General features: G+C 49.0%; 1 protein-coding gene across 1 annotated transcript; it reads left to right on the top strand.

Moving 5' to 3' along the window:
• The first annotated feature begins 258 nt into the window (after positions 1 to 258).
• On the top strand, positions 259 to 23073 carry PHACTR4 (phosphatase and actin regulator 4). Its single transcript, XM_010292794.1, has 13 exons — positions 259 to 304; positions 8656 to 8832; positions 9276 to 9356; positions 12558 to 12725; positions 12849 to 13205; positions 16525 to 17107; positions 17811 to 18034; positions 18511 to 18661; positions 19299 to 19354; positions 20200 to 20261; positions 21083 to 21220; positions 21898 to 21974; positions 22598 to 23073. Exons 1-13 carry the CDS (start codon positions 259 to 261, stop codon positions 22611 to 22613), a joined length of 2136 nt encoding a protein of 711 aa, XP_010291096.1. The 3' UTR covers positions 22614 to 23073.
• Positions 23074 to 23739: the final 666 nt, after the last annotated feature.

Raw genomic sequence — 23739 nt, 5'->3', positions numbered from 1 at the left:
CATTCCTGCGTGAAGGGAGCTGGCACGGACGCCTATTTATGAGAATCAAGTGCCCGGCCATGGGGTACGGGGAGGACAGGACCTGTGCTGGACCGTCAGACACCCATGCCGTTGCCTGAGAGCTGGCAGCCGCCTCACCCGCCAGGCTCTTTCCCAGTCCGAAGCGTGGATTTATCATTTTGAAGTGCTCTCTCAGGGTAGACTTTTTTCCTCTCCCCCTCCCGCCTCCTCCCGGAGAGCTGCTTAGAAAAGAATCTAATGGGGCAGCCGCACTTCTCAAGACCGGTAAATCCAGCTGCTTTTGGTGAGTAATGGAGGGCAAGGGAGACGGAGGAAACTTTGGGGCTGCGGCAGGGCAGGATTGCAGGTGAAACGGAGGAGTCGGGAGGAGTGGAATGCGGGGCTTGTGTAACCTGCACCCAGCTCGGGAGCTGGGAAGAGAAACTGGAGAAATAACTCCATTTCCTTCCTTTCTCTTCCTCATGTCACATGCAGTCGCTGTGCAACATGTTCAGCTGATCTTCAGACAGGCTCTGGGCTGCAGTTTTTAGGGATAGCCTCTGTCTTGCACGGCCGGGTTCAGGGACACTAGCTTTGCAAAGCACTTCGACAGCGGTAAAATTCACCTGAGCAGGGTAGGAGCCAGCCCCGACAGTCTGCCCGGACCAAAGCTGCCCAGCGTTGCCTCCTGGTGCGTGCCATCACCCAGCTTTTTGGGGCAGCTATGATAGTTTTGGGGGGAGAAGGGGCTTGGCAGTCATCTTCCAGCTTGCTTTCTCTCTCTACTGGGCAAGGTACCCGAGTAACTGGCAGGTTGGGTTAAGGCAGACACAGCCTTGCTTTAGGTCCTGGAAGTAGCACGACTTCCCGAACACCGTGTGTAGGTCAGTGTTATTTCCAGGTCTCTGTCTTAGGTGCTGTTCCCAGCGCTGGGACTGCGGTGCACTGACTATAAGAGGAGACTTTGTGCATCGTGCTGTTCCCTTTTATCTCGTACTGATTTGCTGTCAGCTGGCTGGGCTGAGTTGCGTACTCTCATCTCTAAAGCGGAATTATCTGATTTTTAGAGAAACACTTGACGTTTGCCCATCTGAGATACAGATTTTTTTTTTTTCCCCCCATTCTTTTTCACTTTTATAACTTTGAGCCTACCAAGTATTTTTAGGGCTCCAATTAAACCAGTGATTCTCTCTTTCCCACCCCCAGTTCACTCCAGCTAGTCTTGTTTGAGGGCTGCTAAAAATAAGTGGTATTGAGAAGAGGGGAAGGGAGAATTAAAACTTCAGTCTTCTTCATACTGTCAGTGGAGATTAACAGCATCTTCCTCTTGCATTTATACGCTGTTAGAAGCCGACCCGTTCAGTCTTGGGCTCGCTCTTTCATCAAGCACCAGAGACAGTGGTAATTTTCAGGGGAGAGGGCTCACCTGCTATAATGACATTGTCCTTTGCTGGAGACTGGAGGCCAGCAGACCTGGTGTTTCCTCAACTGGCTGCTTGCTATCTGAAGTCTTTTCTTCATGGCACAGCTGGCATAGTTCCTACTGAATAAGTTGTGAACTTGAAGAGATAGTTCTTGCATTAACTTTGGCAGGATGCTGTTGAGAAGAAAAGTCTTGTGAAGATTATGGTGATTGGAAACGTACAAAAGACCGGGAAGCCGAGGGCTGGGACTATTTGAGGCTGGTTTGTGACCACAGCCTTTTATTGCTTTAAGGTCAGGATTCGCGTCTTCCCTGGACCATTCAGGAAATGCACATGACGTTTTTAAAGCTGTTATAGGAAGCTAGAAACATTTACCTCAAGTGCTTTTTTGATACTTTAACCTTAACAGCATTTCCCTCAAAAGAGTCTTTGTTTGCTTTTTGAGTTGTAGCTGTTTGCTTGAAAGCTTTTTGGATTCTTAACTGCTCTGCCCGACACAACAAAGCCGAAGACGAGGGAGCTGAATTATTTTCTAGCCTGTGCATCAACACTGTTTTGGCAACGGGAGGGTTTGTTGCGGTCCCACAGTGTGAGCCAGTGAGGATCCCACGCAGGCTCGATGTGGCGAGGCAGTTGGTCCTGCTGCAGCCTTAGGTCCAGGCTGCACTGCAAAACCTGCACGGGGACGGTAGGTGTGTAATGAGCAGCCACGTTCTCAGCAAAAGTTCCTGATGCACCTTCTGGGCTTGTGCGATAGCAGAACCTCAGGTGCTTGTGTAACTTAGGAGAGGTGATGAAGCACAAGTGTTCGGAGATGCTGCACTGAAGTGCCTAATTTGTCCGAATGCTTTTTAGCTCTCAGCTAAGCGTTTACACTGTCTTTTGCTGTAGCGTAGTCTCGCTGCTGCAGTTCTGTCCGTGAGCCTTGAGGCTATGACTGTGAGATAGAAATGCCTGGTGAGCTCCTTGTGAACAGAAACTCCTGGGATTTGTGGAAATCCCGTAGTAACTACTACGATAAGAGAATGATCAGGTTCTGGGTGAGCTGTGGTTTGCAGATGGGAAGAATCTGGGTCAAGTTCATGATTTACACGCTATGCAAGTCCTGTTAAAAAAAAAAATACTGATGCTTTCTTTTTCCTTTGCAAGGATGTCTCTTAATGAATATAGAATTTAACAGATCTTAACATCTCTGAAAGCGACTGGGGTAAAGAGCCTGTTGTAGTGTAGGCAGCGGTGAGATGCATCTTATGGAGCTAGAGAGTCTGCTCCACCAACTCTTGGATGTCTGCGGAGGTATTTCAGGGAGAAAAGCAGCATGTTCTCAGCCTTCTCCTAACAGCTTCAGTCTGCAGTCCTGTCCTGGGGCTCATGACCCTTCATCCTTAAAGGATTGTGCCATTTTCTTCATGAGCACTGGAAATCAGTAGTTTCCCCCCCAGGGCGTATAGCATTATAGTATGAATTGTCAGCATCTGGGATGCAATTCTTTGATTTCTTCACAGCCTTCAGTCTTGCTCTGTTAGGGTCTGTAACTTGGATCTTGAAGTCATTTTTAGCTTATGTAATGGTGTGCCAGTTAAAAACAAAACAAAACTTCTCCAATAGCCACGCTGGGTTTTGATGGTGTGTGGCCTGAGTTAAAATGGTTTAAAAATTCACTGGGACTAATCCTGCAGTGGCCCACACTGGATGCAGCTCGGGTTTAGTATTTTTAGCAGCACCTCTGGGGCACGTTGTTATCTGAGGTACTGTTGTACGTATCTTCTCTATGAGAGACAGTCCTTAATGAAGGAAGGGCTTTTTGTTTATTCATGTTGGTACCTGAAGTCTCCACTCTGCCTTTTGCTAGGCTGGTAGCGCGTTGCTGTATGAAAGGGTGTTCTGGGACTTGATCTCTGAAGTTGGGCTTAACTATATTTGCTCATGTAATGGCTTTTCCTCCCTTAGATCGCGGTGTGACCATTAAACCATGCCATTTCTGTGCCAATATTTCCTAAAGGTCAGTTAGATAGCTGCTTGCTGTTGTGAGTGTCCCGTGTGCGTGGCAATGGTGTGAACACGTGCGGTATTTTTAATTGACCCCATGGATCCTGGCTCTGCTGGTTTGACCCATTAAGAGTAGTGGTAGACGTGAAAGCTTTAACATCTTTAATAGGAATGGGTGCCCCGAGCCTGACAAAAGCTTTGGGAGCAGATGACACATGCAGCACCGCAGCCGCTTGCTGACCGCTGATAAGCTTGGAGACCAACTGTGAGTCACCATCTTCTTCCTCTGCAATGGTTTCTCTTCTTTGGAAAAAAAACCCATTACAGCAGTAGCTCAACACCACCCATGTTCTTGCACAACAGTTTGCGCCTAACACAAGGCGCAGTGGGAGAAGAGCTTTCTTTTGCCTGCATTTTAACGGCAAGGCTTGAGTGTAAATGTGCGTAGCAATCTGCAGAGGGAGGGTTTGAAAGACCAGCTGGCTGGGCGTACTGATGGAGAATTGCATCCCTAGCTGCTTGGCACTGCTGGAGCTTTCTGCCGCCTTGTGTCTCCAGGCTGTGCCAATTTTGTGATGTTTCCCTAGACTATTTCAGTCTAAACATTTTGGGTTAACGCAAATCTGCTGTTTAAACAGCTCAAATTCACCTGCTTGTTTTGATGGAGGAGGATCAGGACATGTTAAGTGTTCAAGAGAGAAGATCTGAAACGGCAGCAGGCTCTGGTAGGGAAGGTGGGAGATGGCAGCCAGGGCATAGCTCCGTCCCCAGACCGGCTGGGTCCCGGGGGTCCGTCCGAGGCATTGCAGGTTGAGGGCTCCAGGACATCTTCTCAAGGAGAAGCACCCACGCTTGCCTGGGACAAAGTGCACGAGTTGCAGTAGATGTTTTATTCAGGAGTTTTCCTCAGCCAGGGCTGCGCTGTGGGGCAGTGCGTTAGGCACGGCGCGCTGCTGTCAGGGTGGGCTCCGTGGGGTTCTCCCTACTTCAGGGTCCCTTCTCTGAAGCGGGTACTTCACGTAGTTCTTGCAGAAAGGTTAAACGAGGTCGTGCTTTGGCATGGGGGCACATTAGGGACCTGCTTATTGGAAAGCTCTTCACCTTCTACTGAGAACTCCCCTGGGTTCACCTGCATGACCTCATTTAACCTTTTTCATAAATTTTCAATGGTTTTTCCAGCCTGGGACCGCAGTGAAGAAGGTGAGGCTGGTCTCCTGGACGCAGACTTGCCATGCGGGTAAACAGCCATGGTGCGGGGCGAGGGCATCGGGTTCCTGACGCTTCTCGCCCTTCACTTAGAAGTCCAGTTTGTCTTTTTTTGCCCCATTTCTTTCCCCAAGCACCGTGCTGTGGTTCCTTAGCAGGCTTCCAGCATGACTCAGGTCAGAGGAAGGGTTTCTGCCTTGCATTGCAGCACAGCTTAGGGACCCTCCTGTACCTTGTAGAGCAGAGCAAGAGGAGGCCCAGAGAATCCACCTTGCCCGGGCTCCCTTCACAGTGAAGGCAGCTTGGGCAAGAAATGTCCTTCTCTGCACCATTTAATGGAAATTTGAGATGGAAATGGGCTGTGAATGGAAGGGAAGGCCCTTTTCTGAGGGAGTATGAGCATTATCTAATGTGAACAATCACTGAACAATGAGGTTATTTAAAATACAGATCAGTAAAGCACACCTATAGCTGCTGATCCACCCGCTAATTAGCAGTAAATGCAATTCATAATTGCATCACAACAGACTGTTTTAAATGTCTGTGTCCATGTGATAATTATGGATGATAAAAGGAAGAGTGCTGTGGAAGGGATAGGGCATTACAAGCTCTCCTGTGAGCACCCTGTGCTGCAGAACTGGCCGGAATGAATCCCATTTTGTATCGGGGAGGGAAATTGCTTTCGTGGCATTGGTATCACCCGGTGCGCTGTCTTGGGACGTTCACCCTGCTTAGTAACGTGTATCGAGTTTATTCCACACAGAGCAAAAGGGATGGTGAAAATGATTCGGACTCTGGTTTTATGCTATGGAGGGGTGTGTTGTATGACTGTCTCTCCCCCTCTTGCATGGCTGTTTTTCAACACAGAACTGGTTATACAACAGCAAAACCGAGCACTTTCATGTTGGAGAAGACCTGGTGCACAGCACAAGCCTACGAGCAGTTGATAGCACGGCTGATGGAGTTAGCATGGCAGAGAAGCAAGACCTGAGTTACTGAGTTATTCGATATCGATGCTGAATGTCATTGTGAAACCTAGCTTTTGTATTAATCTGCGTGATTGCAATTAATGGCAGCCAGGCACCTGGTGTGAAACTCCACCCTGGGATGGTATTTGATTTGACAGCCAGACCTGGACTGCAGAGGCTGCTGGAAGAGGTTCTTCCACCTGGAGTAAAACTCGCATGTAGGTTCTCCCCCACCCTCCCTGCTTTTAGCTGCTTTGGGGATATCGTGTGTCTCCTGCAGTTTCGGCTCATCCTTTCATATCCACTGTTCCTCCGTCGCTGCTCGGAGGTGACTGTGGCAGGGGAATGCTTGTCGTTCTCCCTCTAATTGGAAATGGAGACATCACAGCTTGCTGAGGTCTCTGTTCATTAATCTGTGGACCTGATGGTTGAGTTTTCTTTTAATAACTTATTTTGCTTAGTGCAGCGCTCTGACACCTTGGGTGGCAGACAGCGCATAAGTTACATTCCTGAGAGCAATTCAGGGAAGGGACGTACATGAAGTGAGCTTGGTATGACTGCCTTCAGCGCTGTTACTGCTCCTTGGAAAGGTGAGGGAATTGCCTTTGCGTGGCACTTGGGATCCAAATTCAGTCCACAGCTTGTGCCTGGCAAGCGATCTTGCCTGCCTGGTAAATTTTGAGAACGCTCTATTGAACAAAGTGAATACTGCTTTTTAAAATTACATGTACAACTCCAGGGCTAATGTCCTAGTCTCTGAAGAAAGTGCCTCTAAACATCCAGACAGTTCCTCTTGGGTTTCTGGGAGCTTGAAATGCCTTTTTTTTTTTTTTTTTTTGTCCCCACTTCCACCCTCCCTCCCGGCAGAAAATCACAGAATAGAGCTGCAGAAAATCACAGATCGGTGCTGACATTTTGTCTGTTACTTTCCACCCAATTTCTCTCCTGTTATGAAGCCAGATATTTTTTTTAAGAAGTGGCTCAGATGCTGAATTGACCTTGCTTTTTCAAATAAATGTTGGCTGGCAAAAGCTTCGCTCTGATTCTGAGTGAACTTTCTGTTCGGGGGCTAATTTAAACAAAAAAAACAACCCACAAAAACACAACCAAACAGAAAATCCCAATCAACGACCGTTGTGTGAAATCTGGAGTCCCCCAAGTGAGAGGAGAGAAACCTGTACAGAGCTGGAAAGGTCCTGCATTTTAGGTAAAGTCTGAAATGGTCACAATTAGCTTTGAAAAGCCTTTTTCCCTGCTGGTTAGCAGCACAGTGGCCCTTCCTTGCCACTCCAGCCTCTTGGTAAACCGGAGTCCTGGACCAGCTTTCCTCTTCCTCCGTCATTTGGTTAAAGACCGCGCTTGTTGCGTGTGATCTAGAGCCTCCTACTGAAATACTCTCTGGTATCCCTTGTGCTGCTTGCACGGCCTCTGTTGCTCTTCTTTTCCCTATTATTCAGTGATCTTCCATTTCATTTGTGCTCAGACTGAAAAATTGGGGTCCGTCTGTCCTGCAGTGTTGCATAGTGATTACCTGTCCCCAACCCCGCTGGCCTGAGGCTGCTCGGGAGCCCGTGGCTGGGGCTCCTCATGCTTGATGCTTCCTGGGGTCTGAAATCTCATGCTAGGAAGCACTACAGGGTTGCAGGTAGAGCTCCACCGAACAACTCATGTTTTTCCTCTTTGGGTATTTTTTTTTTGCTACCTCGAATCTACTCTTCTCCGTGTTGACGGGAATCTGCTTTTTCACATCTGGGTCTGTATCCTTGGTGGATACTTGTACCATATAGCAGATATGTTATTAGCTCTTTGTCCTATGTGCAAAATGGCTTTCCCCTAAAATTCCTTTCCCAAACTCATAGCCGCAGGAGATGGGATTCTTGGCTGAACTTTCCGTGTGGCCTAGGGGGTATTGTCTTTTCTGCAGGCACGTCATACAGGCTTGTCTGAAGTTGACTAAAAGGTCTTTTGTGATCCCAGAAGGCTTGCAAACTCCAGAACGTTTGACTTAGAGGCTCAAAAATAAGATGCGCAAGTGCAATTTGTAACACGGCACCTCAGCCTGCGGTATGTGGAGTTTGGCAGGACCGCGTCGTAGGACTGTAGGAAGTCTCGAGGCTCTGTTCTCGGTATCGCATGTTTTCACGGAGTTCTGCGACGCAGCTTGGGTGCTCCTGTCTTTTGCAATGCTGAAGCCAAAGGATTCTTGGTCTGTAAAGACCATGAAACAGGCCACCAGCTGGCTTCACTTAGGTTGTGTGCACTCTGATTTTTATTTTTTTTGCAGGCACTGCTAGATTCTGCTGATTGTAAGTGTTCCCTTATGTTTCATCAATTACCCAGAAAACAGCAACACCAGGCAAGCCAGAATTGACAGTCACCAGCTTAGCATTTCGTGCTCTGATTCTGCTTCGCAAGTTGTTTCTTTATGAGCTTTTTTGTTGCAGAAAGTTGGGGTTTTTTTGCATGTCCCTTCCCACATCCGTGTCCTTCTTGTCTTGTTCTCCAGAGACTTCAAGTACAGTAGGTGGAGCGCAGGCCTGTATTGTGTTGCTTTCCTGTGTAGTTGTTGCTCTTGGCCGGCGTTGCTGGCCTTATTTACAGAAGGAAAAATCAGAGAGGCTAAGTTCTAGCACAGACAGCGGTTGTAATGGGCCTGGTACGTTCAGTGTGTGTAGACAGTCATGAAAGTCGGCTCTGCAGCCTGGAAGGTATTTGTGTTCATGTAATTACTTGTGTCTAGCACCAGTTGCTTCCAGCTGAAGATGAGAAACTGCAGCAAAGTGATTTGTGTTCCTTGGGCGAAGCTGTGACACTGCAAATTTAAACTAATCCTTGTTTCATTAGAAAGCCTCTTATCAGTTACCCTTTGCACTGTTAACGTTGGAAACCTCACTCTTGTCTCGCCAAGCTAATGTGAAATGCTGACGGGTTACGTGAAGGCATGGAGTCTTGCTACCTTCTTTGCATGAACGTGCGCCACCGTTTCCCAGTGTGCGAGGGGCAGGCTGGTGGGAGATGGCAGCTGTTATCTGCAGCACAAAGGTCACTTTTTATTCTTTTCTGTGCAGCTGAAGAGGTGGATCACCCCCCAACTGATGCTGGCATGGGGGCAGACGTTTTGGAAGCGGGTGACACCACACCTCCTACAAAGAGGAAAAGCAAGTTCTCAAGCTTTGGCAAGATCTTCAAGCCCTGGAAGTGGAGGAAAAAGAAAAGCAGTGACAAATTTAAGGAGACTTCGGAAGGTAGAGTAATCAGGGCTGGGTGGGAGTCCCTTCGTCCCCTTGGGAAAGCTGCCATTAGCCATCTGGCTAGTGAGAAGGGCTTGCTGTCATAAGCCTGAGTGCTGACACGCGTAAGAACCAAAATGGGACTTTTGCAATGGGCTGGCACCGGCAATCTCTCCAGAAACACCTTGCCATGGAGCTGTAGTTTCAGACAAACAAATTCCTTTCTTGTAAGGATCCTCCCCAAGCAGCTGTGCAGAGGGAGGCTTTGCTCCACGATCGCCGATCTACTGTGAAGGGCAAGCCTGAACGTGCAGTCCCCCCTCCCTCCTCTTGATCCATGCAAAACCAGTGAAATTTGAAGCCCTTTTATTTCCTCTGGAGGATCCCTTTAAAAAAGTATCTTCTTGAACTTCTAGCTTACCCTGCTTTCTGAGTGCTTTTTTTCAATTTAATATCAGTTTTAGAACGAAAGATTTCTATGCGAAAGCCAAGAGAGGAGCTGGTCAAAAGAGGGGTTCTGTTGGAAGACCCTGAGCAGGGTGAGTCTGCAAATGAACTTCTCCTCCTTGCCTGTGTTCTGTGTAGCTGATCTTCCTCTGGCAAAACCTCACTCTTGCAGCCATTCTTTTTGGGGGGATAAAGGTAAGGGCTCTTTGCTGATGTGGTTCCTGTCTGTTTGTCTTGCCCTTCTCAATACGCTCTTTGGTCTGACTTTTGCACCTGGCAAGGAAGGCAGCCTGTTCAGTTAGGAAGATGTTGCTAAGGAAGCACAATGCCTGTCTTGGACATCTTCCTGTCTGCTGCCAGCGGGGAGGGAAGGGGTGTTTCTGTGAGTCGCTTCCTATCCTGTCCCTCGTGTACGTGTCCCGCTCCAGCCGCCGGCTCTTGTCCTACTAAGCTTACACCACCGGCCATTCTCATCACGCTCCAGGTTGCTCTCTAACCACTGCCGGAGAGCTGCTGACCTCGGAGCTCAGGTTCAAAGGCCTTAGGCTTGGAAAAATAAACCAATCGACGACTTTTGAGCTGCCTGGGTAGGGGCTGTTCCTCAAAGAATTATAGATTAAATACTTCGTGGTATGGGTATGGGGTCATAGTCACGACTAAGATTATTGAAGCTTGCTCTGGTGTCAAAGAAATCTTAGCCCCTTTTCTGTCATCCCTGATGTCTCTGAGTTGGGGCTACCCTGCCCAAACAACTTCTCAGCCAGATCAGTTCACCATCTAGTTACGTGGCTACGTGTTGGGTGATGTTGGTACAAAGGGAGGGGGCAGGAACGTGTGGTGGGAGAGCAGCCCACCTGTCTGGCTTAGACAGCTCCAAGCTTTGGCTTAGAGTGATGCATAATTGTGCCTCAAAAGACATACTGCAGAGGCAGCCTTAACCTAATGCAAATTTCAGAGTTCTTCTAAGAAAGATGCGAAGCAGAAAAGTGGAGGTGAAAAAGTGGTTTTCAGACCAAACCACTGAAAGCAGAAACGAGAGGAAAAATCTTAACACAGTTGTTTGCAGCTACACTGTAATGAAAGCTGCCTACAACTACCCGAGGGTGTAAATGCTGGGCTGGAGGAAGAGTTCACTGGGATACAAAAGTGTATGAGGTCACAGGATGAAAATTGTGGAAGAGAGATCAAAGGCTTTGGGTAACAAACTTCCAACTAGAGATGACAGAGGAGAGATCTTCCAAACAGTAAGGGTATAACAGAAGCGTGGCTAAGAGATGGAATTATTTTCAGCTTTGAGTCATCTGATCTGGCTTAAGAAACAGAAGATGGCTATAATCTGGACAAAGTGCAAAGCCAAGGTATGAGGGAGCAGTCAGTATTGTCAGGAGGGTTAGATTAGAAAGCGCATTATCTTAATCCCTTCTATGAGTTTAAGACACTTGGGCAGTCATAAGACGGTGGTTGTAGGTTATTGTATTTGCTTGCAATTTTAAAACCTGCTCTTACAAGGTCATTTAGTTTTCTTAGGCAAATTCTTAAAGGAAAAATTGCTGGAAAACCCTTTGAGATGGGTGAGCGAGGAGGTAGGGAAGAGGTAGAGAGGAGGCCTTCAAACCCGGTGCAGCTGGGAGAGGAGGCCCTGCAGCTCTCTGGGCTGGCAGTCAGCAGGTTGTGCTAGGCTCACAATAAGGAAAGAAGATAGCGTTGGACTGTCTTGACCTTGAAGGAGGTCACTGGAACTGAAGTCAAGAGTGAGATGGTGTAAGAAGGCCATCAGGAGCGTTCTGCACGTGCAGCAGCTCCGTGCCAGAGAAGGGCACGGAAGGTTTGAATGGTGAGGAAGGCTAGATCATACTGTTCCTGTCTCCCTTGCTGAAAACTTCAGCTAGCCAGAGGCAATTGCTGCTATAAAAAGCTCTGGCTCATCTCTTGAGTTTCAGCCCTGACTGAGGAGGAAACTCCCTCTTGTTGCTGTTTGTACTTCCTGCGTTTCAGGGAAGGGCAGCGAAGCAAGTGAGGCAGCGCGGTCTTCCATGTCCTCTTGGGAGCTAAGGCTCTCTTTTGCAGAAAAGGGAGTCTGGGGAGCTTTTGGCTTCTTGGCATCTTTGCTTTCAGCTTCTGAATAACACCAGGTTAGGGAAGGGGAGGTCATACCTTGGCGGGGAGAGGGGAGGTGAAGAGGGCAGTGGAATAACCGATCAAAAGTCAGAGCAATGGAGTGTGTTGGGGTCTGACACCTGGGCAGCCCATGATGCCATACACTGCAATTGCTTGAGCGATTGTAGCCTGGAAATGCTAAGGATTTTTAATCAAATTGGTGATGTATTTATTCAAGTTTTCTTGAGTTGGAAAGCAGTCAAAATGGGCAGTGCACCATTAGAGTAGATGCTAAGGCTGATTCTGGGAATAATATTCGCAAGAGTTTGTCCTCTCAGGGCAATTAACAGAGGCAGAGAAAATGGTTGAGTATTTCCTCATTGTGACTAGGGCTTTAAGTGCTCTCAGCGTGAGCTGTAAAGAGGATGGTTTGGGTATTTTTTTTTCCAAAAGAAGTCTTGGTTCTAACATTTGGGAAACTCCATCTGTAAAAGCAGAAATAGTCAAGATGAACTACCGCAGATTCTGGAAATGTATCATCACATCTGATTAAAACAAAGGTAAAAAAGTGAGGAAATATGCTTTGCTGTGGGATGTTTTGGGTAGAGCAATGATTTTTGTGCCAAATTCAGGGTAGAAACGGAACCTTTCTAGTAGAAGGCACCTCTGCTAGAAGACCTCTAGTAGAGATGCTTCAACTAATTTTAAGACTTTATCAAAATCTATTATTGCATGTCCAGTAGATTACTTGGCTAGTGTTGGAACTTGTATCGCAGCAGAGAATTTGTGAATGCTCTGTAAACATGGGTAGAGGCAGGAGCTGCTGGAGGTCTTTAACTGCAACTGCAGCTTCCTTGGGCTGTGGCACAAGCATTGGGCATGCTAGTCTTAAATGCAGTAGCATTCTTTCTAAACAAGATGGTAGATTAAGAGGCTGCTGAAGAAGAAAAACACTTGATGGGATACAGTGCTGTACTGTTTTGCTTGTTGATAATGAAATCAAGGGCTCTCAGCTTCAGCTAGTTGGTGTTGCTGTGCTCGCTTCTGCAGAAGGTAGGCTGAAGACCACGGGTTTCAGAAGCCAGAGGGAAGTTGGTGCAGATTGATGGCAGTTCAGTCAGCCCAGCTATGTCTCCTTCGTTTCCTGCTTTCTGAGTGTTTTCTGTTTGCTTCTTTCCCCTCCCATCCCCTTGCAGATGGTGAAGAACCAGACAAGCTGAACCCACCTGCACTGAAGAATGGCCACACGGTCCCAATCGGCGGTCCTGGGGTTTGTAACCTGGCCAGCCAGGAAGAAGAGGCCACAAAGCCATCCAGCCTTAGGAAGCCTGTTCCAGCTGAGGAGCCAAAGAAAAGGCAGGGTAAGAAACCAGATGTGTATAAAATCGGTTGCTTCAGATTCTCCCAGGACCAGTTCTGAATTCTCATCCGACTCTTCCCACTCCCCCCTGGGCTCTCCAGTCTCCTAAACCGAGCTGTCTCGCTTTGCAGTAGCAGCCACTCTGGGCCCGAACTGGAACCACCTCAGGAGCCATATGTTCCCAGACAGCCTCTGCTTCCTCCTAAAAGACCTCCTTCCACTTCCCAGGAAGCAAATGAAGCGCAGGCAAAAGATCCAACGCCTGCCAGCAGCACTGCAAAAACCGCACCCTCCGCCACAGCCCCTGTCGTGGCAAAGACAGTCAATTCCACAGCTGCCCCTTCCCCAGCCCCCAGGACTCTGCCCCTTGCTCTTGCCAGTGCCAACACTACTGCTCCCACGAGTACAACCAGCACAGCTCCTGCCAAACAGCCTCCCGTCCCTCCTCCCAAACCTGTCAACAGAAACAGCAACTCAGTAATAGGTGAGTGCCTCCGCAAGCTGGCTTTTGTACCTTGGGAGGTTCTGGAGCCCTCCTCTGAGAGCCTCTTCCCTTTGTAAGGGAAGATTTTTAGTGTGATGTAGCAAATGTTGTATCATGGATGTCTGACCATCTTTCCTGAATACAGTCCAGCTTGGGCTCGGACGATCTGCCGCTGTTTAGCCAGGGAATACGTGTGCCGAGAACAATGTAATTACTGGAGTCTTCTGCCGTAAGCCATCCAATCTGTCAGACGTGCGTCTTTCCAAGAGCTACCTGCAGGAGGGAATCCCTGCCTGATTTTGGCAGGTAGTGGGGGTGGTGCACGGAGAGGGGAAGGTATTTCTCTGTCGACAGTATCTTTGGATGTTGATGCTTCCCTGAGGACTGGGATTCAGCTCTGGACAGCTGGGATTGGTGAATGGCGTATGAGATTTTTGCTTTGTGTGGCTATGGTCAGTGAGAATTGATGCTTTCAGCTGGTCTTTGCAAGAAGCAAAACCAAAAAATCCCCATCCCATCAAAAAATGTCTGTTATGGCTGTCGCCACTGGGCCATGTGGTTTCCGCTTGGTGCAGAGAGGCCAGGAGCTGGCAGGGATAATTCAGACTTCCCTGGTTATACTCGGGCACTGCAATTGCTTCTCTAAGGTCTGTGGCCAGGGTATTGCTCTATTGTCCTTAAGTCTTGTCCCATGGATAAGTCAGCTCAACTGTAATTTGAGTGGAATCTTCCCACTTAAAGAAGTCTTTACCTCTGTAACTTCTTTAAGCAGAATATCTGGAAAGAGTTTCTTAAAGCTGAATGACTCCCTGCTCTCTTTAGGAATTTTAGAGGTCTTAAAGATGCATCACTGCTGGAGTAAATGGGACACCTTCCATCCAGTCGGTGGCCAGCCTGTTCGTATCTCACAGACCACCTGGTAATCTTTGGATTGGATTAGCAGGGGCTAGTAGAGATCAGGAGGGAGGTTCCTGGGAAGGTCGATCAGACAGGTCTGCAGTGTTACCACAGAAACTGGAGGCGTTACCCAGGTGTGGTTTGGGAGGCAGTGGTAGAAGTTTAGATCGTGTGCAAGTTATCATCTGAAGTAGCCTGGGCCACTGCTTTCAGTATGAATGGCATCACTCGGTTCCGCTTGGGGCTTCTCCTTGCTCTGGCAGGTTTTGCAAGCGGCCTTGACACGGTGTTAAACGCTCCAGTATGCCAGACCAGCTTGATTAGTCTGACCATGCCTGAGCACTTGATGAAATACCTTCTTGTTTTCTTTAAGCTGCTTGCACACATCACAGATGGTATTTGAAATGCCCCAGCGCTAATTGCAGGAGGTACTTGTGGAACAAAAAATGTGGCTGGAGACAGCAGTCTGCAAGCGGCCTTGACACGGTGTTAAACGCTCCAGTATGCCAGACCAGCTTGATTAGTCTGACCATGCCTGAGCACTTGATGAAATACCTTCTTGTTTTCTTTAAGCTGCTTGCACACATCACAGATGGTATTTGAAATGCCCCAGCGCTAATTGCAGGAGGTACTTGTGGAACAAAAAATGTGGCTGGAGACAGCAGTCTATCAACTGTATGTTCAGACCCAGCCCTGCCTCTCTCCAACAACACAGGGCTGGGCTCAGTGCACCTGCAGGGGAGGAGAGGGGAGCAGCCAGCCCCTATTTTCTCTCCTAGATGAGGATGCAGATGCAGAGAGAGGCTTTGCAGCTCTCCACGGGGCCGTGCATCCGGCACAACGGAGCTGTAACTGCGGCACGCGTGCAGTCGTTGCTGCGTGAGCCTTGTTTTGTTGCTGTGGGTAAACAGCGGCAGTTTTGTTGCTGTGGATAATCAGCGTCAGCTTGTAAAAGCAAGCAGGGCAAACGGTGCTGTCCCGCCGGCTGGGAGCTTGGCGGTGGCCCTGGTGCTTGGCGCCGTAGCCTGTGCTGAGCATGGATCTGGCAGCGGTGGCATCTCACGAGAGGTTGTGCCAGTGGGTGCACTGCGTTTATCGCACTGAAGGGAGACGGGCTGGCTCGGGAGGATGCTCTGAGCGGCACCCAGCCCTTCTTGTCCATTCCTTCTGCCAGGACCAGTTCTGAATTCTCAGAATTCTGGCAGAATTCTGCCAGCTACTTGGTCCCTTTTAAAATCTTTTATTACCCAAAGGTGACTCGAGCCTGGTCCTGCCAGGCCTTAAGCACTGCTTAGGAGATACTGGAATCCCTCTGGGCTGAAGCTGACGGGAGCTGAGGGCACTCCGTGTTTTGCACAATCCGGCCCTTAATCTACAAGGGGAAAGTCTGAAAATGCTAAACATCCCAAAAATGCGCCCACCTCTCTACAGTTATGCAGCCTTATCTCCGTGAAACACTCTCTGCTTGCAGCACCCTCTTGTGGTGTCTGGTACTGCGGATTCCTCCCAGCTCCTCTTCAAGCAGGTGGGCAAAATCTTTCCAAGACCAAGAAGCCATTGATACATGAATGTTAAAGGCTACAAACTCCTAAAGCAAGAGCAGCCTTCACTGGTGCAGCCTCTTCCCTAGGAACCAAGGGGTGTTTGAGGAACCTGAGATTGCCCACTGCAGGCATCTTCCGTGATATGACACGGTCTCCATTTCTCCCTCTCTCTTCCATCACTCTGTGTGGACTGAAGGCTCTTAGATATTTTTGGAAGTTTTGCTAGTTATTTTGTAGTTGCAGAGAAGTTTTATATGAGGCTTAAGGAACAGAATGCAGAGGGAGTAGAGCAGAACCTCGTCCTGAAACAGGCAGCAGCTGCTGGCAGCAAGATCTTCTTGGGCTGGGTCTGGCAGGTGAATGGAAATGGGGAGAGCATACTGCTGCTTGCAGTTCTGCTGACTTTTGCCTTTGAGTGAGACTTCCCAAAAAGTTTTTTAATGTGCAAGGGAGCTCTTAACACAACTGGAGTTTGGGGTGTCCTGGATGTCTTGGATTCCTTTGCAAACTGATGCTGTAAATATAGCCATAAAGCGCCCTACATACCTGCATTCCTTGGCTGAGGCAGCGTGCTGATCTGGGTGAGCTCCATCTGCTGTCACTTGAGGGCTGGTGCTGTTTCGCCAAAGCAGCAGGATGCACAGACCTCTCCCAGCCTGCTTGTTTCTGGCTGCTATCCCAAGTCTTACCTTTACTGCAGGAAGGACAAACTGGAGGCTTGCAACCTGGTTATTTCTGGCACTGTGTTCTATCAGAAAAGCAGCAGAGATTGCTTGGTTCGAGGCACTGAGCACTTTGCCGTTCTTAGTCCACACTGGTGGAGGATATCTGGAAAATGCCGTGTTAAATATAGCTGCTTTTGTGGTTTTTATTTTCAGCTGAACTTTCTCAAGCAATGAACAGTGGTACAGGCTTGTCCAAGCCTTCCCCTCCTCTCCCACCGAAGAGAGGCCTCCTGCCTAACAACACGTCAGAGGCAGCTATTACTTCAAAGCCCGCAAACGACAGGACAGTGACAGCTAACCGCCCCGCACTGATACCGATGCACATGACTTCTGCTTACCCACCACCCTCGCCTTCGCCGCCGCTGCCCACGCACATACCCCCTGAACCTCCACGCATGCCCTTGCCTGCCTCCACCCCTGTCTTGGACCCTCCACGCTCCCTGGACCTACCCAAAGAGACTCCCCCTCCTCCTTCCGAAGACTTCAGGTCCTTGGAAGTGTCAAAGAGGACGGCAGAGCAAGGGTTTGGTGAACCTCACGTGCTGCCTCGCCTGCCCCAAATCCCGTTGCACATCCGTATCCAGCAGGCTCTGGCCAGTCCTCTGCCTGTCACCCCTCCTGCCGAGGGGTCGCACAGGGCTCACTCGCTGCTCTTCGAGAACGATGGCTTTGGAGAAGACAATGGCACCCTGGGCAGGACGCGGTCCCTGCCTGTCACCATCGAGATGTTGAAAGTGTGAGTACCTCCCGTGTGTGTGTGGTAACACTTAGCAAGGGTGTGGGTCACACTGGGTTCTGGTGTGTTGGTGTCGTACTCCCCACTTCTGCGAGGCGATGATGGTGACGAGGGCTGTGAGCCGGGCTGGTTTCTTCGCTGTTTTTTGCAACAGCTTAGAAACCTTTTTGCCTGTTGGCTGAATCTGTGTTTCAGCCTCTTAGGGAGCCGGTGCATCCTCCCCTTGAAATTAACCCTGGTTCTGGGATTTTATTGCTCGCAAAGGGAAATGGGCTCCAGACTACAAACACAGGCTGGTGCCAGGAATCCAGCCCTGCCTGTCTTTAATTGCACCAAAACAAAAGGAGGGTCCTGGATTTCATCCATTTGTGGCCTTCATTAGCCTCTCGCTTTGCAAAGCAGAAGTGGGAAAAGGACTGTCTTGTATTATAAGAGAGTTGAACCTGCAAGTCCCAAAGTAGGGGAGTGAGAGGGCTGTTTGATTCTGCAAAGAACCTGCCTCTGGCATTTCCTCTGCCAGAGCTCCCTGTGCTTTGGAGAGGGGACAGTGCAGGATTGTGAGGGGGCTCTTGCATCTCTGGTTCCTGGACTATCCACAGACCTGCCTTCTGCAGGCTGAGGAGAGCTAACAAGGTGTTGATCTCAGGGGTATTCCCCAGCCCCTGTGGCATCTGTTGAGATGTAATAGTGTGCTTCTCGTTAGTCCAGACGATGAGGAAGAGGAAGATGATGAGCAGGAAGAGGAGCAGAATTCGGGCCCTCGTGTGTATATTGGAGATGTGCCATCTGTCACAGTCATCCCAAAACTGGTACCCCAGGTCCTGCCGGAGGAGCAGGAAGGAGATGAAGGCATGAGCGACTCTGACTCGGAGGGGCCCATCCTGTACAAAGATGATGAGGATGAGGAAGAAGATGAAAGCCATAACAGTAAGGCTTTGACATTGCAGCTGGCTTTTTTTGCTCTGCTGAACTCGTGCCTGGCTGTATTGAGATGTGGATCAAAGAGCTAGTTCACGCAGTGCTTCAAAGCAGCTGGTTCTTGGTTTCATGATGTACCACATGTCCTCTTCCTCACTTTTTCAAAGGCTCTACAGCCAAACCTGTATGCTCATCTGCTGAGACGCACCCCCTCCAGTTGCAGATGGCTCCTGCAACAGCTTGTGCTGTCCCACCCCTTCAGGTGGGATAGCATTAGGTGAGCATGTGGGCATCACGCAGAAATGCTGGCTGTTGCTGTAGTGGATGCTACAGTAGATCCCGAGTAGAAATGCTCGGGAACCGTAGTGCAGAGCTTGGAAAACAAGCCTCAGGGGAGAGCACAACTGCCAGGGGCACGTAGCTCGTATCGCTGTGCTCAGGCACCGCACTCTTCAGTCGCGTCCCGTTGCTCTTCCTCCCCACAGGCACGCTGGCTAACAAAGTGAAGAGGAAAGACACGCTAGCTATAAAGCTGGGGAACACAACCACACCGCAGGAGGAGAAGATTGTCTTCCCTCGGAAGAGCAAGGAGGAGTGGAACGAAATTCGGCACCAGATTGGGACGACGCTGATTAGGTACGAAGAACGGAGGAGGGTGCTAATGTTTGAGCTCTTGGCACAGCCTGGGGGGGGTGGGATTGGACAAAGCTGTTGCCTCGTCTAAGCAGCCTGTGCTGGAGTATGATAGGTGGTTGGGCACTGCTGCTGGATCAGTGCTGGGAGGCTAAGTGTGGCTTTTCCTCCTCGGTTATAAAAGTTGGAAGTTCCTCCTGGAGTTGAGCAATATCCCCTGACAGGCCCCTGTTTCCAGAGGTTAAATGGACTTGGGAGGGATCCTTTCTCAAGGACTACAGAAATGTTACTGCTGTAAAATATGGATGGCGTATAAAGATGTAGATAGATGCAGGCTGAGTGCTGATGCATTAGGATTAAGCTGGGACTGCTGATAGTCCAGGCTCTGCTATCTGCTTGAGCTCCCTGCAAAGTTGCCTCTGAGCTTTTGAGAGGCCAGAGCGCTTTCCAAACCTGTGCCTGTGAGTGAACAGCTATTTGAGTGGAGGAGAGTACAAAACAGGGCAGCAGTGATCGCCACTGGTGAATGAGGGGTGTTGAGGAGGCTTTCCAGTGCTCTGGAACCAAGCAGTTGTATTCTTCATCCCCTACTGATGAATGACCAGATAAAACATTACACACTCATCACGCTTTTCTTTAGGCGACTGAGTCAGAGACCGACAGCAGAAGAACTGGAGCAGAGGAACATACTTCAACGTGAGTAATGCTTTCTGTAGTGGTCCTAAGTAATAAAATAAGTTTGCCTTTAACATCTTAGTCCAGGTGTACATGGAATCTACTTGAAATGTAGTGATGAAAGGACTGTGCTTTGGTTGTACGCTGTAGTAGTTCCAGTGATTTTCTCAGTACTTTGCTACCCTCAGACCTTAGTAGTGGTACCAAGCAATACAGTTCAAAGCATCATATTGCAGAAGGGCTACCTGTCCCCTGCCTGACACCTCAGGGAGAAGTACGTGAACTGGTTAAGACTGTGATGTTACACAGCAAGGGCTGTTATAGGTATTTTTGTTCGGGCTGGACTTTTATTTGTGGTCCAGACATTACAGCATTGTATTGCGTGATCCAAAAAGCAGCAGTTCATTACTCAGCGGTGTTTCTCTTGGCCCTACCTTGCTCTGCAAAGGTTTTAAATATCTCGAGGAAAGGGAAATGTCAGTTCAGGAAGTTTCCATTTAAAATATTTATCTGTGCTGCTATTCTCTTTAAACTATTAGTATAATAGCTTTGGGGAGGAGCAGTCTGCAAAGTGGCTTGGATGTATTTTGATAATATGGCCATTTAACATACAGAGGGTTGGAGAGAGTGACTCATCCGTCCTGTGTAAAGGCCCACATCACCGCTGTCAAGGGGTGCTTGGTGAGTAAGGGTATTGAGTTGGACTGCGCTCTCTGCCTGTAATAAGTGCAGACATGCCACAGTGGGCTTTCAGATATGTAGATAATCTGATATAGTTTGATAGACTCCTTTGTTCAGGTCCAGAAAGCACTTTTAAAAGCCTGTGATGCTTAGAGGAAAAATTTATTTTTCTTTTCCCTTGACAGCGAAAAATGAAGCTGACCGTCAAGCTGAGAAGCGAGAGATCAAACGCAGGCTCACCAGAAAGGTACTGCTGGCCTCCGTGCTGTGATTGCCATCTGGCAGAGCTGTCGGGGATGGTGGTGGCTATGAGCACAGCGTAGGTACCTTGCTGTGGGTGAAGTCACGGGGCTATTGTGTAAGTGTCCCCAGTGCCCTCTGACTGCAGTGACTTTGGAACGTGGACTATCACCAACAGTGAGCCGTTGGCACTGCCGCCACATTTGTCAGTGATAGATCTGAGCTGGCATCAAGTGTAACAAGCTAGATGAGAACTAAATTTGGCACCTGGCACTTGAAAGGGTTTGGTGCTGGCTTGGCTGTTTTAAGAGTGCTTCAGTGGCCACAACTTTCACACCAGGCTCCCCAGAATCCATTTCCAAAGTAACAGCAGTGTGGGAGAAGCTGAGCAGAGCAATAGCTGCTTTTAGCTATTGCGTCCAAATTACTTGTGGTTGTTACTCATGGCTGGGGAAAAAAGCTTCCCGAGGGCCTGTGGGTGTGAAACGTGAGTGGTGCCATTGCTGAAGCGAGGAATGGGCTTGGTTGGTTTAGCGGTGTCATGCGGGGCTTACCCTTGCAATGGCTGTTCCCAAACCCCTCAGTGTCTTTCTTCTCCTTGGCACAGCGTGGCCTTGGTTCTGCCCTAATCTTGTTTGGATCATGAGGCCAAGTTACGCTGTCTGTAAGAGGGTTTGCCTGTTCCCTTGCAGGCTGCGAGCAGGACCTAGTAGTCTCTGGTTCAGGTCCAGTGAGGGAACTGGTTTGAGTTTTGCTTGGGATGCTTATTCCTGAGCTGCTTTGCGGACAAGGCACCAACTGATTTTCTTTGTTCTTGCTGGTGTCCAGCTCAGCCAAAGGCCTACAGTGGCAGAGCTGCAGGCCAGGAAGATCCTGAGGTTTAACGAATATGTGGAAGTAACAGATGCTCAAGACTATGACCGGCGAGCGGATAAGCCATGGACAAAGCTAACACCAGCTGACAAGGTAACAGGGAGTGTCCTGTCCCCAGGTGTGGGGAAGGGAGCTAGATCAGGGTATCCCCTGAGATTTGCTCTGTTCCTTTTGCTTCATCTCTTCATCTTTCCCTCCGTCACCCCACCAAGCACCACCAGTGGCCCTTCACCCACGTGTGCTGCACCCGGCTCTGCTTCCTGCCCCCTCCACAGCGATGCGGAGCCCACGTGGGCATGGTCTGCACGCCAGCGTGGCCTCTGCCTCAGCTTCCGAGCAATGTGAGAAGATGCAAGACGCAGGGTGTTGGTCAGGAGTGCAGTTCCTTGCGGGCTGAGGCAGGCCTAGGCAAGAAGCTGGCAGGGAAGCCATCTGTTCTTGTCTTCCCTGGCCACTTGTGGGGACTGCCCAGCCCTCGGTGTGGAGGAGGTGGGGCAGATTAAACAGCCTAGTGTGAACCTTCTGCAAAAGCTGGGGTGGCTGCTGCAGTCTGAGCAACTTCCTTTGCCAAGGGAGCTGTGGGACTCAGCCCTGCCTATCAAAACTGCTCATGACTCCTCACCGCTGAAAGGTGGTACAGGTCAGCCCTGAGCAGGGGTGTTGGAGCTACAGCACCTTCTTGCCATGTCTGAGCTCACTTGAGATGGGAGAGAGGGTAATACATGTATGCCTTAGCAGGAGATAAAAATGATCTCTCCCTCTTTGTGTAGGCTGCCATCCGGAAGGAGCTGAATGAGTTTAAGAGCTGTGAAATGGAAGTCCATGAGGACAGCAAGCAGTTCACGAGGTGTGTGAGAACACGTTACTTGCTCAGAGTTCCAGTGTTGTTGGGAGAGCTGTGCTGCAGGGGTAGTGCTGAGAGGCAAAACATTGAAACATTAGAAAAATTACCTGTACAGCAGTTCGAGATTTAATGTCCCTTTCTGCCTTGGTGGTGTTGGGTGGCTGGAGGAGGAGCAGACATGAAGTGGGTTGTTCTTCTTTAAACTGGGGCTTCAATCCTGGAAACTCAAAGGGATCAGTGGCTGGTTTGAGGGGTATCTGAAACCAGCATGACCTTGCAGCTGGAGTATGCTTTTCTGGGGCTAGAAACATGTGCAGCAGAAGCCATAGCCAAGAAGAACACCTTGGTAGTTAGCTTGGATATTATCTGTGGAGTAACCTGTGGATCATGGCCCAAGTGATTGGTTTTTTCCTCCTTGATAGTTGCTCTGCATGGCTCAGATGAGTATTTGCAGAGCACAAGAGCTTTGTAAGACAGAGGTGAAATTACTTGATGTTAACAGCTTCACTGAAGGCTGAGAGTTCAGAGAGAATTCAGTTTACTCTTTTTGGCCGCCTGTTAGTGCCTCGGTAATCATTTAACCTGAGTTCCAAGGATGACACTTTGTTTTTTCACTTGGCTTTTAGGTACCATCGACCATAATCTTCCAAGAAGGGAGCAAGAGACCCAAGAGAACTGGAAGTTCTCTGCGTCCCTTTCCTAGGCAATACAGCGAGGGTGGAACCTCGGCTCTTCCAACATTTGCCTTCAGAATATATCCAGAAAAGGGCTTTCGGCCAGGGAAGGGGAATCCTGTCTGAATGTAGCATTTCACTGGAACAAACACGTCTCGAGTGCCATCAGGCTGGAACTGAACACTATACCTCGCGCAGCTCAGCAATACGCCTCTGCTCCGGCACCAGCATCTCTGCCAGGAGACCGTGCACATGTGAATGAGCAGTTCGTTCCCCAGCTCCCTTTCTCAGCCCGGACAGGCCCAGTTCTCAGCTGTACATCCTCCTTTTGGGGGTGAAACTCCATCGTTTCCTCCTCCTTACTGAGAGGAGAAGGGTGGGGGAAAAAAAAAAGGCAGCTCTGGTGTTGGAAAGCTTGAGAAACGGAGAGTGGATGTGCTAGGAAGCATGTGTGTATATTAGCTGTGTACAGAGAACCCTGCGCAGATGCTGACCTGGCAGACAACTGACACGTGACTCGTAATTTTTTGGTTTTGCTTGCGTCTCTGTCATGTCCTTAATGTCCTGAATCACTACTGACCAACGGTTTGTTGTCCTGGAAGGGAATTGTATAGGTATTAACATATGCTGCATCTTTTTGTAAAAAAAGAAAAAAAAAGAAAAAAAAAAAAGAAACAAACCCCCCCCCATGACTTAAATGTATAAAACATTCCCTCCCCACTCTCTCACACTTGCTGTGATGTTAACAGATCTTGAGATATCTAGGCTTGTTTAACAAATTGCAGAACCAGGAAATGACTGTTGCCTTTTTAAAAAGTTTTAATTTGTGGAAGCTGTGAGAGTAGTAGATTCTTTTTATTGTGGCTTCCTTCAGATGTTTTTTTACTCTCCCAAATCAGGGTGAAACTTGCCTTTTCATATTTTTTACAGCTAAACCTACTTGGAAACTTGATAATTTCACTGTGTGGGTGGAAAAGAGGGGAAGAAGAGGTTTAAAAAGTGACCTTAAAAAGATATTCTTTCTCTTCAGTGAATGATCTCATATTGGTTCTTCCTAAAGGGGGGGGGGGGGGGGGGGGGCCCACACCGCCACA

This window comes from Phaethon lepturus, unplaced genomic scaffold (genome assembly GCF_000687285.1).
Source record: "Phaethon lepturus isolate BGI_N335 unplaced genomic scaffold, ASM68728v1 scaffold33848, whole genome shotgun sequence".
NCBI lineage: Eukaryota > Metazoa > Chordata > Aves > Phaethontiformes > Phaethontidae > Phaethon > Phaethon lepturus.
Note: the sequence above shows the minus strand (reverse complement) of the source record. Positions and strands in the feature narration are given on the sequence as shown.